At 45.1% G+C, this 14,562-nt stretch overlaps 1 protein-coding gene across 6 annotated transcripts in view; it reads right to left on the reverse strand.

The window, feature by feature from the left end:
• CEP89 (centrosomal protein 89) overlaps positions 1–14,562 on the reverse strand; it is a 70,495-nt gene that overhangs the window by 43,207 nt on the left and 12,726 nt on the right. For 3 of the 6 annotated variants that reach the window (XM_053211187.1, XM_027044930.2, XM_027044933.2), the window contains 6 exons: positions 11,699–11,806; positions 5,243–5,345; positions 4,067–4,095; positions 2,985–3,027; positions 1,312–1,536; positions 7–149 (listed from right to left, as the gene is read on the reverse strand). In XM_053211187.1, the coding sequence (XP_053067162.1) occupies positions 7–149; positions 1,312–1,536; positions 2,985–3,027; positions 4,067–4,095; positions 5,243–5,345; positions 11,699–11,806 (651 nt within the window). The remainder of the gene's footprint in view (positions 1–6; positions 150–1,311; positions 1,537–2,984; positions 3,028–4,066; positions 4,096–5,242; positions 5,346–11,698; positions 11,807–14,562) is intronic. The other 3 variants (XM_027044931.2, XM_015073115.3, XM_027044932.2) reach the window with 3 other exon arrangements.

Genomic DNA, 14,562 nt, shown 5'->3' on the forward strand with positions numbered 1-14,562 from the left:
CATTACCTCTTCCTTGGATAAATGCCTGAATTTTGTCTGATATCTACTCAGTTCTACATTCAAACGATGGACAGTCATTTTCAACCCATCATTTTCATCCACTAATTCTTGAGCCTGTTTCCTTAGACAAAGTAGTTCAGGTGCAGTGACTATGGGGGAAAAAAAAGAATTTAATATTAGAAGAACTTACATCAAATTGATCAAGATTTTATATAAATTACAATCATCTGCTCTTTTTTCTCTTTAGGCTCACAAGAGGCAGTGGAGGACAGATATATAGGTATTAATGAATAAAAGTTACAAAGTTTTTTTTAACACTGAAGAGTCAACGGTGTTTTGGAAGTTTATGCATGTACAATTAAAGTAAAATGAAAACTGTAGACAGCAAAAGTCATTGTTTCAAATGATATACATAAAATAAATGTAAAATTTATTAGAACTAATAACCTTCCCATAGAATAGCAATATCCTTTTAGAAAGCATAACAGAAAAGAGATTCCAGGGGTGCTTGGGTGGCTTAGCTGGTTGAGCATTCAACTTTTAATTTTCACTCGGGACATGATATGACAGTCATGAGATCAAGCCCTGAAGATTCTCTCCCTCTTTGCCGCTCTCTCCTGCTCACGCTCTCTTGCTCTCTCTCTCTCTCTCTCTCAAAAAACAAAACAAAAAGAAAAAAAAAAAGAAAAGAAAAGAAAATAGATTCCACAAAGTAACAGCACAGATAATATAAAGCTGTAGAAATAAATATATGCCTCAGGGAATGCCTGGGTGGTTCAGTCCAAATCTGTTTTTTTTAACATTTATTTATTTTTGAGAGAAAGAGAGAGAGAGCACAAGCAGGGGAGGGGCAAAGAGAGAGGGAGACACAGGATCTGTGACAGAATCTGAGCTGTCAGCACAGAGCCTGATGCGGGGCTCGAACTCCTGAACTGTGAGATCATGACTTGAGCCAAAATTGGACGCTTAACCAACTGAGCCACCCAGGTGCTCCTGGCTCAGTCCAACTCTTGATCTTGGCTCAGATCATGATCTCACAGTTGTGAGTTCGAGCCCTGCATTGGGCTCTGTGATGACAGTTGCAGAGCCTGCTCAGGATTCTCTCTCTGTCTGCCACTCCCCAGCTCACGTGCTGTTTCTCTCTTCTCTCTTTCAAAATAAATAAACTTAAAAAAACAGAACCTTAAATATTATAATACAATAAAAACATTAACATCAGCAAATATTACAACAGAAAATAGTAACTTTCAAATAAATGAGAAAATAAGTGAATTCTTGTTTGTTCCTTTAATAAAAGAGCAGTGTAGTTACCCCCACCTTCCTGAGAGGATGCTTTCTTAGCCTCTTTCAACTTTCGATTTTCTTTTTCTGTTCTTTTCAGTTTTAACTGTAGTTCTTTCAATGCTTGTTTTACTATGTTAAGTTCAAGAGTAAGGGTTTGATTTGCATTGCTTAGATGCAAGTTTTCTTCTTTTATTTCCTGGAACTTCTCTTTGGTTATTTCTAAACATCTCTGCCGTGCTCTACCGGTTATATCTGGAAAGGTACAGGGAAAAAGTTTTTTTAAATATTGGTTTTTACAATTTTACATCAAAATTATAAGAGACTTTATCTCCAAAACCATGTGAGTCACTTCTTCACGTCCAGCCTCACGCTGTGTTCTTCAGTCCCTGCAAAGAGAACGGCCTACACAAGAAAGAGTGGGTGGTCTGCTGAGGCCACAGTAAGCCACAGGGAGAGAGGCAGGAGCTGAGGGGGGCCCTTGCATATCATAATGTGTAAAGTAAGGGTTCTGTCCTGCAGGCTGCCAGGAGCCAGAAAAGGTTTTTAGGCAGAGGTGTGAAAAGGAAGAGGCTCTATTCTCACATGAGCCTCTGGGGCCAGCAGTGAAGAAAGTGAACAGGAATGAGGTCCAGTCCAGAGGCAGAGAGGCCAGAGGGCCCCAGAGCGAGGGCAGAGAGGAAGGGACATACGAGAGAGGGACAGGCCCAGAGCTGACCAGGTGTGGGCAGTGAGGGCAAATCAAGGAGGGCTACCAAGACCTGCGGCTTGAAAGACACTCAGCCCGACAAGGAACACAGATGCATCGGGTAAGTCAAGCTCAGTTTAGGACACAGCCCCACTCTGAAGGCGGACTCAGCTGGAGAGACGGAGGAGCCACCAGCCCGTGGGCACCAGGGAGAGGAGAAGCCAGAGGTCACGAAGGATTTTAAGGAGTAGCAAGAGAGATTGGGGGAGAACACAGAGCGACATTCTGTGCAGAGAGATGCTCACGGAGGTCACAGGAGGTTAAGGACTGCAATGTGCTCCCTGGCCCAGGGCATGCCTCTGAATGGAGAGAGAGGCTAGAGACAGAAGCGGAGTTGGAGGTGGGGCGACAAGAGTGGAAGGGCCGGTGGCTCCAGACTGTGGCTTGGCACACACCCCAGGGGGCAGGCAAGGGCTAGTGGAAGGACTGGTGGCTCCAGATAGCCTCCCTGACCCCTGATACATGCATATCCAGTCGCTAGAACATGAAAGGGAAGTCTAAGAAATGAGTAACTCTGCAGGTGCACTGAAAACAAGAGGGCAACTCGGAGGCATCTCAGAAATAAAACATTGGAGACTGGATGGCAGATGGAGACTACAGCTGAAAACATGCCAGGAAAGGTCAGCTAGAAAAGGTGGCGGCTTCCCGGCCTGTGCCTTGCCCTGGGAGGCGGCGGGGACACAAAGTGGCCCTGATTTGCAAACACTGGCCTCCCAGTGCCTGAGCACATCCCCAGGCGACATCCACCCACCATTCAACGTCTGAACACTTGGACCCTCTCTTTTAGGGCACAGGTGGAAGATCAACAGGTGCCTCCTCTTCCCAAACACAGTGATGGGACAGAAGCAACAGCTTGTATGGGGGAAAGAAGTGACTTTTATTTTAGACAAGATAATTCTGGGTAACCTCTACAATAATAAGGTGTTCACCATAATTAAATTTAAAAGGCAAATACCTGGGGACGGTGGAGGCTTTTCACACAATGGTGGTTTTTCATCCTAGGGAAGGAAACACAGTACTGAATTAAGAGTACTTAGCATCTCCTAAAAACAGACTGGCATGAGCAGCTGGGTTTTTGTCTATCACATAATTAAATACGCTTCTTTCCCTGCACTTTGGCTCCTGGAGTTTGTAGCCTGCTGCAGCTTTAGAAACTCTAATATCCATTGTTTCTTTTAGCTGCATCTTCCCCTTCTGGTGCCTCCTAGGAGGCAGTAAAGGAGGTCCCGTTCGGGCTTTCTTCCCGACTCTCCCCCGTGAGTTCAGCCACCATGTTTTCACATGTAGGTCTCACGAGGGACAGGCCGTCAGTTCAAGTTTGGAAACACAAGATGGGGCTGCGGGTGCCGACCAGTTAGAGGGCACTCTAACTGGGTTCTTCTTCGTTGGGAAAAGCAAAAAGACCCCACTGGCTGCAGAGAAGCGCATTTCCAAAGTGCTGAGAAAAGCGTAGGATCTTCCTTTTTGGCCCAAAATTTAGAGGAAAGGGAAGGCTTTGACCTTTTGCTCATTTTTCCAATACACATCGATCTGATACTAAGTTTCTAATTTCTGCCGAAAAAGTAGATAAGGTTATAAAATGAACTCTACTGAGAAATCTTTAGTTTTTACATTCCTATGGCATCGGAGGATTTAAACCTAAGTTAAAACTATTTCCATGTTTGTAAAAAAGAAAAAACAAAACCCTATTTCCATGCTTGCAAATTTGTTATCATCTATTCATTCCTAACCTCTCAAAATGTTACATTCATTTTTAAACTATGGAAAATAGGAGTTTCTTCAGGTTTCAAAAGTATTTAAAAAAAACATTTAATGGGAAAGGACTTGTAAGGGAAGCTATCCCCCCTACAAATCACAAAAGTTGTTTAAAATTCTGGTGGAAATTCTATTTATTGAGAAAACTGGTTTTTAAAAAATGAATCCTTCTGTGTCTTCTCCTCTCTGCCCCTCCCATGCTCATGCTCTGTCTCTCTCTCTCTCAATAACAAATAAACATTAAGAATTAAAAAAAAAAAAAAGAAAAGAAATGAATCTTACCGTTAAATTCAGAACCAAAGGTTTGCCATCTGATTAAAAGAAGAGAGAGGGAGAGGAAAACGTTTTAAAAGCAGGTAAAGACATCTAACAACTCACCAGAGCATGACCACAGGAGCCTGGCTTCTACCGATGAGATGAACAAGTGCCCCCCCCCCCCCCCCCCGCAAGGCAGGGGGCCTGACCCACCTGCTTCTCTCCTTATCCTGTTAATTCCGGAGCACCCCCTTGGCTCACATGGTTGCAGAACCGAGGCCAAACTCCTCGGAGTGACTCTGAGATGCCCCTACCTTTCCAACACCGCCCCATCCCCTCTTCTCTCTACATGTGCCACCCAAAGGTGCTGAGACTTGACTCCCCTCTGCCTGCAAGTAGCATCTGACCGGTCAAATAGTTGTTCTTTGAAGCAAACTGCCTCGGTGATACAGAGGAAAGCAAATCTTGCCCAGTAATCACTTTTAATTTACAAATACACATTTGTGATTAAGGTACTTCCTGAGGAAGGTAATCTTATACCCTAGGGTGCCCGCACCCTTTGTTGTAGTGAAAAGTCGGTTGTTCTTAGCTTTCTACAGTCAATTTACAGAGCAGAAATAACTGGATGAAAATAAATTAGAACTAATAGAATTCAGAAAGACCGACAAAAGTGCTTAAAGATACACAAAGGACTGTAAATCTATTTCCTGGTTCATTACAATTACCAGCACTTGAACAATATTGACCCACTATTCGTAACTAAACTTTCCATCAGATGTCCTGGGGCAGCCTAGACTGGGGCATGGGACAAAATCCCACCTTGTCCTTTGGAGTCCGGCCTAACAAAGCCTATTGTGCCTGCCACCTTCTCGAGCCGCAGCAGTAATTGCTCTCCAGCACTGTGCTGCCTCTGCAGCCCCCCTCAGCGCCCTTCTCAACCTTCCCCTCCCCCGCGTCTGTCCGCTCACGGCGAACAGAACTGACAGGACAGAACGGACTCCAAAGTGAGCACCTTGTACATTCAAGACAACCTAACACCCAGGCCACCGGCCAAGGAATAACGCATCTCCAGTGAAAACAAAACTCTGAACATTCCTACTTAGAATCACAGAAGCATGGTATAGGGGTGCAATGGCTCTAGGTTCGAAACATTAACCAATATTTATTGCCACAAAATGTTTTTTTGGTTTTTTTTTTTTTTACCTATTTCTTGTGTACGCCGTGGTGTATGAGGTGAGCCTGGAAACTCATCTTGCTCAGAAATATTTTCCTCATCTTCACTGTCCACCGTATGTGACAACGGAACCTTTTTGTTACAAAAGACAAAAAGAACGTGTGGTGAGTGCCATCTGTACCAAACTTCCTCCGAACAAACGCAAGCGTCTTATTCCACACCTCTTCCGCTGCCACTTCCCACTCTGAGACAAAGGGACGACACCAGGCAGGACTGGATGGAACGTCAGGTCCCCCGGGAAAAGCCTGGTAGCGAAGGCAATGCCACCCAAATGATGCTCCGGCCACAGAGAGCTTCGCATCCCACTCACGCTGCCCGGGTGCCCCTCTTCCTCACTCCTGCCAGGGGCCAACCCAGGAAGGGGGGTTGCACCCGGCTTGCCCGGCACAGCACCCAGTACCACCCTACCCGGGTGCTGATGGTGTGTTATTCATCTCTACGTGGGCCGAGCGCTGCCAACCCTGATGAGGAGAATCCTCATCCAGGCCACCGTTTGGGATAGAGGTCCACTACACCTGCTGGCTCTGGGTCCACTGTAAATGCTGCTTCCTGAGAGAATGGAAGCCTTCCCCCCACTGTCCGTGAGGGCGTCCTATGTAGGTATCATAAGTGGTGGCAGGGCTGCGGAGCTGACCCTCACAGACGCGTGGGACAGGAGGGGGACCACCTCGTGATGAGCGTGAGACAGTCCCACCGGGATCACCTCGTGATGAGCGTGAGACAGTCCCACCGGGATCACCTCGTGATGAGCATGAGACAGTCCACTGGCAGCAGAGGCTGCTCAGGCGGAAGGGCGGTGACCAGGTCTTCGACAGCAAACTACGATGGGCGCCCTCTGGGCTGGGGTCCCTTCTGCTATCCTGATTCTTCGGTGGAATCGTGCTCATGTGGTCAGCTGGGCTTTGCTGTGCTGCAGACCACAGGAGGGCTGTCCCCAAGGCTGACAGAGAAGTGGCAGCATTGACGGGCGAGATGTCCATGAGAAGGGGCATTTCAGAGCCAGGAGCTAAGGCCGTTCGGCCCACCAGGCTCTGGGAGCAGGGCTCTAAGGTGACCCAGCTTAGGATGCAGACAGGTATCCCACTCTACTTAGCTTTCAAAGAAAGAAAAAAGAAATGACTTCTTGGGTTTTATCTCTTGGGAACCGACGGCGTTGTTTACCCTGTCAAAGATTTGTTAGGTGGGGCGCCTGGGTGGCTCAGTCGGTTGAGTGTCCGGCTTCAGCTCAGGTCATGATCTACGGTCCATGAGTTCAGGCCCCACGTCAGGCTCTGTGCTGACAGCTCAGAGCCTGGAGCCTACTTTGGATTCTGTGTCTCCCTCTCTCTCTGTCCCTTGCCCATTCATGTTCTGTCTCTCTCTCTCTTTCAAAAATAAATAAAACATTTTAAAAAAATAAAAAAAAAAGATTTATTAGCTGACTATTATCAGGGAGATGGGAAAGTGCTAAGGGGCCTCATATGTCGGCCTCTCTACTAGTCTCCGAGTGCTAAGGCTGCCCCACGTGTGCCCTAGATTATACCCATGCAGAACATGAGCATCTGTGAGCAGCACAGGCCCACTGGAAATACGTACGTATACGTAGGACTGTTTACCGCAGTGCTGCTCCTAAGAGCCACAGCAAAACAAGCGAGTCACTGAATGTTAGCGGTGCACGATGGGGTGTCACAAAGCGATGAGAGTGAGCCAGCTACCGCCACGCACAACAACAGAAGACTCTCAAATGTTCTAAACAATACATAGGGCAATGACGAAATCCATCATTTTCAGAGTAGGCAAAAATAATCGAAGGTGATTTTCTAGGAGCTAATCAGCTCTTGGAGTCAAGGCAGTGGTGAAGCAGTGGCCTCTTCTCGGTCACGAAGGGTAACTCCTAGGGTCCTAGTAATGTCGTTCTTTTCTTTTTAATTTGGGTGGTAGCTGCTGTGTAAAAATTCACCGGGCTGCACGTTTATGGCCTATGTACCTCTGTGAGTATTTATACATTGATAGATAGGCCTAAAGAATTTGTGACAATATCCTAAAAGCCACTCTAATTTAAAAGTATGAATTTAAATAATTTCTTTTTAATTTTTTTTAATGTTTATTTATTTTTGAGACCGAGGGAGACAGAGTGCGAGTGGGGGAGGGGCAGAGAGAGAGGGAGACAGAATCTGACACAGGCTCCAGGCTCTGAGCTGTCAGCACAGAGCCCGATGCGGGGCTCGAACCCACGAACCGTGAGATTGTGACCTGAGCCGAAGTCGGACGCTTAACCGACTGAGCCACTCAGGTGCCCCTGAATAATTTCTTAAATTCCTTGGTAATTAAAACAAAACTTGTTTGGGTATTGAAGAAAGGGAAGGAAGAGGCAGGCCAGCCCAGTGGGAGCACAGACCTCAGTGATGCCGGGAACAGCCTTTCCTCATTTGCCTGCAGCACACATACCAGCCTCCTTCGTTCTCTTCCTGGGCGGCCCGGCACCCCAGATTTTAGAGAGGAAAGTGTACAAGCTATAATTACTGGGGTAATCATTAGGGGGGAAAAGTATAATTTGCAAGCTAGTAGAGGGAAGGAAACTGAACTGAAAAAAATCATCAATTCAAAGAAGAGAAGACAAAAAAAAAAAAAAAAGAAGAAGAAAGGGACAAATGGAAAAAATAAAGATGGCAAAGTTAAATTCAAATATATCCATATATACCTTAAATATAAAAGGACTAAATGCTTCGGTAAAAAGGCAAAGAAAAAATCGGGCAAACCTGCTTAACAAAAACTGTATATGCTGCAGTGTATAAATGGAGGAATAGGGTGGTATGTGAATTATATCTCAGTAAACTTGTTTTAAAAAACTATATGCTGTTTAAGGGGCGCCTGGGTGGTTTGGTTGGTTAAGTGTCCAACTTTGGCTCAGGTCATAATCTCATGGTTCATGAGTTTGAGCCCCACATCGGGCTCTGTGCTGACAGCTCAGAGCCTGAAGCCTGCTTCAGATTCTGTGTCTCCCTCTCTCTCTTGCCCCTCCCCCACTTACTCTCTGTCTCTCTCCCTCTCTCTCCCAAAAATAAATAAACATTAAAAAAACAAAACTATATGCTGTTTACAAGACACAGATAAATCTCAGGATAGGGAAAGGTTGAAATGAAAGGATGGAAAAAAATGGACCGTGCAAACATCAAAAAAACCGTGGATAATGTCAGAATAGATGTTAAAGCAAAACACATTTTTAGAGATAAAAATGTTCACTTTATAGTGACCAAATTTTCAATTTATCAGGACGATACAGCTTTAAGCTTATACATAAGTAACAACGTGGTTGGATGCAAAAGAATACATGTTCTGGAATTTCATGCAGATAAGGTTCAAAAACATGCACAACCGATTGTGATGTCAGAAGCCTTCTGTTACTCAAAGGAGGAAACCTGCCAACACAGCAAGGAAACTGCAGTGTGGATTCCCGTGGCTTCAAGAGTGAGATGGCTGTGACACCTTACTAGTAGGTTGGGGTCCCCACCATTCCTTGGCCTCCAGCAGAGATAACCTGGATGACACAGGGCCCAGCCCATGGGGCATGGCCACCTTCCCAGATGCCTCTCCTCACATCAGTGATGCTAAGGGAAGAAGCCCACCCGAGACGCATTATATGCTCATCAGAAGTAGAGCAACATGAGGGTCCAGCAAGCCCCGCCTCGGAGGAAAGTCAAGGCAAGGGTGTGCTAGGAACATGCGGGGAACCAAGAACTAACTCTGGAAGGGGCAATTCTGCTTTGCAAGGTGGAAGGACCTCTGGAGATCCAACAACATGCTGGACGAAGGGCTTGGGAATCCATGCCTCCTCACCTGCTGCATGGAGGAGACCCTACAATGGAAGACAGCAGGGCTCACTCTTTTGGTGGCTTCTGCACGTTGGCTGGAGTGAAGACTTGTGCCTTACTTGCTATCCGGCCTTCTCCTGCTACCGATGGGGATGAGGCTCGTGCAGAGGAGCTTGTACTGGTAGAGCAGAGTCATTAATCCACATGCACATAAACTAATGGGGGTATCTCCGTCTGCATGTGGGCATGTGTGGGTAAATGCAGAGGCTGCAGGAGTCTCGCCACAGCAGGCAGGCACTGCTGCACTGGCTTCTCAGTAATCAGCGCCCTCCTTTCTCCCTTGCTAAGAGATTCCTGATTTGGTTTGGCAAAAATGGACTCAGCTCTAGGGTACGATGCATGGGTTCCTCTTCCCCTGAGCCAGTAACTGGTCAAGGGATGGGCATGTGACCAATGAGACTCCTGCTGAGAAATTTCTGGAAAAAAAATGTCTTCCCTGATAAATACAGAGCAACATAATGAGAAGGCCCTTACCCCACTTCTTCCTTTCTGGTTTGGGACCAGGACCCACTACACCCACTGGTGACCACAAAAAGGAGGCCAAGGGTATCTCAGGCACCAGCTTTCTATTGGTGTGTAAAGCAATATTAGAATCTCCTGTCCTTTGCCTTTGTTAGGTCAGAGAGTTAAATGTCTATTATTTAAACCTTATGTTTGTCTATTCCATTTTTGCAGCTGAAAGAATGACACAGATTTCAAAGTGGCCACAGGGGCTACTGCTGGAGAGGAGAGGAGGGTTGGAATAAGAGCAGGGTCTCAGGGCAGGCTGCCACTTTAGTGTACTATCCACAGCTTTTGTAAGAAACATGTATTCATGCATTACCTATGTAACAAAAAGAAAAATATAAAGACATTGAAAACTATGGAGAGAGAAGGGGGACATTCCTCATCATTGACAGCAGCAGCAGCAGTAAAATGTCCACTAATCCCTGGCCTCCACAAGTTTCTAGAGAGAACTGGTTTACCCCTGCATGAATGGTTCCTCTCTGGGCTTCCATCCAAGCACATGGCAGACACTCAAATATCAGTTTGTTGGTGGGTGTTTGGATGAATAAATGAACAAGTGAGTGAATATATGGCACTTTATGACAAGATGCTCTGCAAATCCACAAACACAACTATAGCAAGAATGATGACAGGAGAGCTTCAATAACATCCTATCCATGATTTCTACTCAGAAATGGTAACAAGGCATTTAGACTACACTCTCCTCCCTTAAAACCTACTGAAAGCAATCAGAAGAATGGGGGGGGGGTGGGGGGAGAAAAGAAAAAAAAAAGCTTAGTCAATGGCAGAAAACAGCTACCAAATCTAGGAAATCTGGAACAGAAGGAAAATGCCAAAAGCTGCTGAACCTCCTCAGCCTTCAGGCATGAAGACCCTTGTAAAACCACAAAGCATCACAGTCACAAAGGTCCACAGTGATGCTCTGATGGCTGCAATGAGAGCAAGGGTGCAGATGGGCCCATGAGAAGTAGTCATTCCCATAGGGCAGAGGTGAGGGGAGAAGAATCTAAAGGGACACACCAGTGGAGAGCCTGCCTTCACTGTCCAGAATCCAGCCTCTATTCTCTCCAAGAGATGAAGGACAGCACACACTGATATCAAGAACCCAAAGAAGAGATACATCAGATCAAGAGAAGTGATAAGGTAACAAAAGATGTGAAAAGTAAATTTGGAGAACTAAAAACCAAAAGGAAAAATAAATTCAAAATAGAGGAGGTAAAGGCTGTACTTCTAGAAGCAATAACACACAACAACAAAGAGCTGACAGAGAGATGAGGAGAGTATGCAGAGGAAATCACAGAAAGTGACAAGTGACTACAGAAAACATAACAGACGTGGAAGACAAACAAAAGATGGCCGACAAATGTATAACTGGTGTTCCCAAAGGAGAATGAAACAAATAGATGATAACATTAACATAGGGAAGGAAATGTTCCCTGAAAACAAAAAAGGGGGAGGAAAATCTCTGTCTGAAGAATTAAATAACAAACTAAAGTTTAGGAGAGAAGGACAGCAAATAATACACACCACAATTAATTCTGGTGAAGTTACTGAACTGCGGAGACAAAGAACGACCCTACCAAGGTGTCAGGCAGAAGAATCAAGTGACCTCAAAGGGAGAAGCAAGCAGGGGGGAGCTCCTTCCCGTGCCTTGGCTGTTTCCCTTGGCGGTCCCCCAACATGGTCTTATACCCCTGTACCCTTCTTTTGTAACACTTATCGTAATTGTGATTGATTAACTAGTGATGGTGTGACCGTGGACTCTGCCTTACACTGCTTCTCCAGCACCTAGCACAATGCCTGGTACTCACTGCACACCTGGTAACTGTATGTTAAATTACTGGCCTGCCCAAAGACAGCGTCCTCCCTAACACAGTCCTTTATAGGATGAAGAAACGGAGGTGCAGAGAGGTTATCTGACTTACCCAAGCCATACAACTGGGAAGTAGAGAAGGGGGGACTTGAACTCAGGTCTCTGAATGCCCATGGCACTGTTCTGTCTACTGGATGCTAGCATCGCATGAACTGACCACAAATTCACGCACCCCACTTCCCCTGCAGCCTTACTTTTGGGTGGCACCAGTAAGAAAACTGCTGAAAACAAGACTTGCTTTCCATGTTAGGCCATTTCTGGGCGGGTGTACACTTCCCATGAAGATGTTTGCCCAAACTATCCTGGAACACAGAGAGAGGCGTGAGGTACAGATTTAAATCCAAACTGCCTGACTTGGGTTGCTGTTTCCTTATCTTTCTAGTTTTGAAAACTGTTTACTTTAAAGGAAGTAAGAATGATTCATAAAAAAGGATAAAATCCTAAATTTTTACATCAGATTACAGAATGTAAATACAGAGAAGGCAAGTTTACTTTTTTTAAAAATATTAAATGTATCCCACAGGCAGTATCTCCTTCATAGCTGGTGCCATCTAGTGGTTACATAGCAGTCTTACATGCTCCACACACCCATTTTTTTCCCCAATCCTAACTTCAATCATATAAAATTAAGAATAGTTGGCCAGTTTCAAAGAAAGCTTTATGTCTAAGAAATATTCTCAATAGGCACAGGACAATAAACACAAAGTTTAATTCTAAAAGAGAAAATTGGCCGCCCTGGTCTGAATCCTGCCTCTGTTACTGGATGGTTGGTTGGGTAACTCTGGGCAAGTCACTTACCCTGTTTCTTCACATACTTAATTATCACCAAGGGTGTGAAGTAAATGAGATGGTACATATAAGCTGCCTAGCATACATTAAATGCTCAGAAAATGTCAACGTGTCTTTCTCCACCTATTGTCTAGCCCCTGCAACCCTCCCCCACCTACCTAATTGTAAGTCTGTGGGAAATTGAGATCCCTTTCCAGCTTAAAGGGCCCTTTCATTGCTGCCATCTGCAACCGGCCAGGACAATGTACGGACTATGATGACCCTTTGCAATTGCGATCAGTTCCTAACACTCCATCTCTGGTTCCTGGGCTGTGTAGGGAAGGCTTTCCTGTTGGCTGGGACGTACAGAAACATGGTGACGGGCATGCATATGCTGCTGGTGGGAAGGCAAAAGCAAAAAAAAACAACTGCTTTGGAGAACAATCTGACAATATCTAGTGTGACCCAGCACACATAGGTGCATGTACCAAATGTGCGAGGAAATAACCCAAGTGTTCATCGGTAGGTATGTAGATAAAAAAATTAAGGTGGATTTATCTCAAAACTGTAACGCTGAGTGAAAAAAGCTTGGGAGACGGAATGACTGGTTTAGTATGGTGACCTATTTGCTATAAGAAAAGAATTGTACTGTATTTGTGTGCTGACGCTTATTTAGAGAATAAAATAAAGAATAAAAGCACAGACTTTGAGAATGTATTCCAAATCCAAGAGCAGATGGCCTTCCAGGGAGGGAGACAAAGAAGATTTCAACCCTAACTGTAATTTCATTTCTTTTTAAAAAATTTGAAACAAGAAAAGATAAGATGGCATTACTTGATCATTCTGGAGAATGAGAACACTAATGTGTTATATTACTTTCTACTTTTCAATTTTTTTCCTTGCTGGTAGCTATAGAACATGCACATTGTTCAGCTTTAATATAAACTGAAATGTCAAACAGCTTTCTGAAGTCATAGTACCAATGCACACACCTGTCAGAACTAGATGGTTCCTCTATATCCTCACCAACTCTTGATTATTGCTAGCTGACTGCTCTAGTCTTCAAATTTTAAATTAAAACAATTATTTCCCTATTGCCCATGGGTCCTGAAGCAGCCATGACAGATGTGCCTGCAAAATAAAACATCTGTCTTGCTAAGGACACAGAAGGTTGCCTGGGTCGCTATAATCTCTTTTCTATGGGAAACGGGGTAGCAAGCTTCACTTCCCCAAATAGTTGAGTGATACAACTCTAGCTGTAACCTCAGTGCAAAATGCTGGCCTGAGAGCATGCAGACTGAGGGGCAGTGGGACCTCCCCTGGGCCTTGTGGAACCCCGCAGCAGAATCTCCTCTGGGCTCAGCAGCCAGCTGCCTGCTCCGGGACTCCTTGCTGTAGAGAAACCTCCCTCCGCATGTTACAGTCTGCCTATGTTAGCAAGTGATAGTTAGTTCATGAAATGCCCACATAAGGATTCCTCCAAATGAGCTCCCTAGGGCCACTGAACATGTGATTCAGTACAGTGGGGCACAATCCATAGAAATATAATCAATATGAATATAATCTTGATGCTGCAAATCTGTATATACAGTCACTCTGAACACATGTCATAGTGACAGTGAAAAAGAGAAAAGAAAAAGAAATTACAGTGCTATCTTTTGCCACGAAGGAAATGGCACCATCCAGTTCCCCAAACTCTGGAGTTGAAACCAGAGCAGCTCGGGCAGTGGTGGAGGAACGGGGCCCTTCAACCTCTGTGCCTCAGTTCCCACTGTGTGATTGGTGCCATAAATGCAATCTACTTCACTGAGGAAGTGGGGATATGTGCACACAAGAGCTTGGAACAGAGACTCAGACTCTGAGCTTGGAACAGCGCTCAGAGAATGCCAGCTACTACAGAGACAAATGGCGATGTTCCTCTTGTCACGCATGAATTTAAAGAAAGGCTGCAACATGCGTGGCGACACTGGAGAAGTGATCGGAAAAGTAGCTTGGGCAGGGGGGCGGGCAAGGAAAAGAGCAGGCTTTGCTTTCTAGCACTGGATGGAAATCTACATTAAGAATGTGAAGATGATCATTTTTGCCTCTGGAGGACCTGTCTTTGGACGATAAAGGAAAGAGTTGGAGATTGTAGCCTAACCAGATCAAAAATGAGACTGCCCACGTTAAGAGAAATAGCCCCCAAACAAAAGCCAATACAAAAGAGAGAAAAGCAAATCCTTCCTAATCTACACAATTTACGGTAAGTTAACGTCAAGGTGCAGAAGAAATTCTGGAATGTGACAAATAC

This window comes from Acinonyx jubatus, chromosome E2, assembly GCF_027475565.1.
Source record: "Acinonyx jubatus isolate Ajub_Pintada_27869175 chromosome E2, VMU_Ajub_asm_v1.0, whole genome shotgun sequence".
NCBI lineage: Eukaryota > Metazoa > Chordata > Mammalia > Carnivora > Felidae > Acinonyx > Acinonyx jubatus.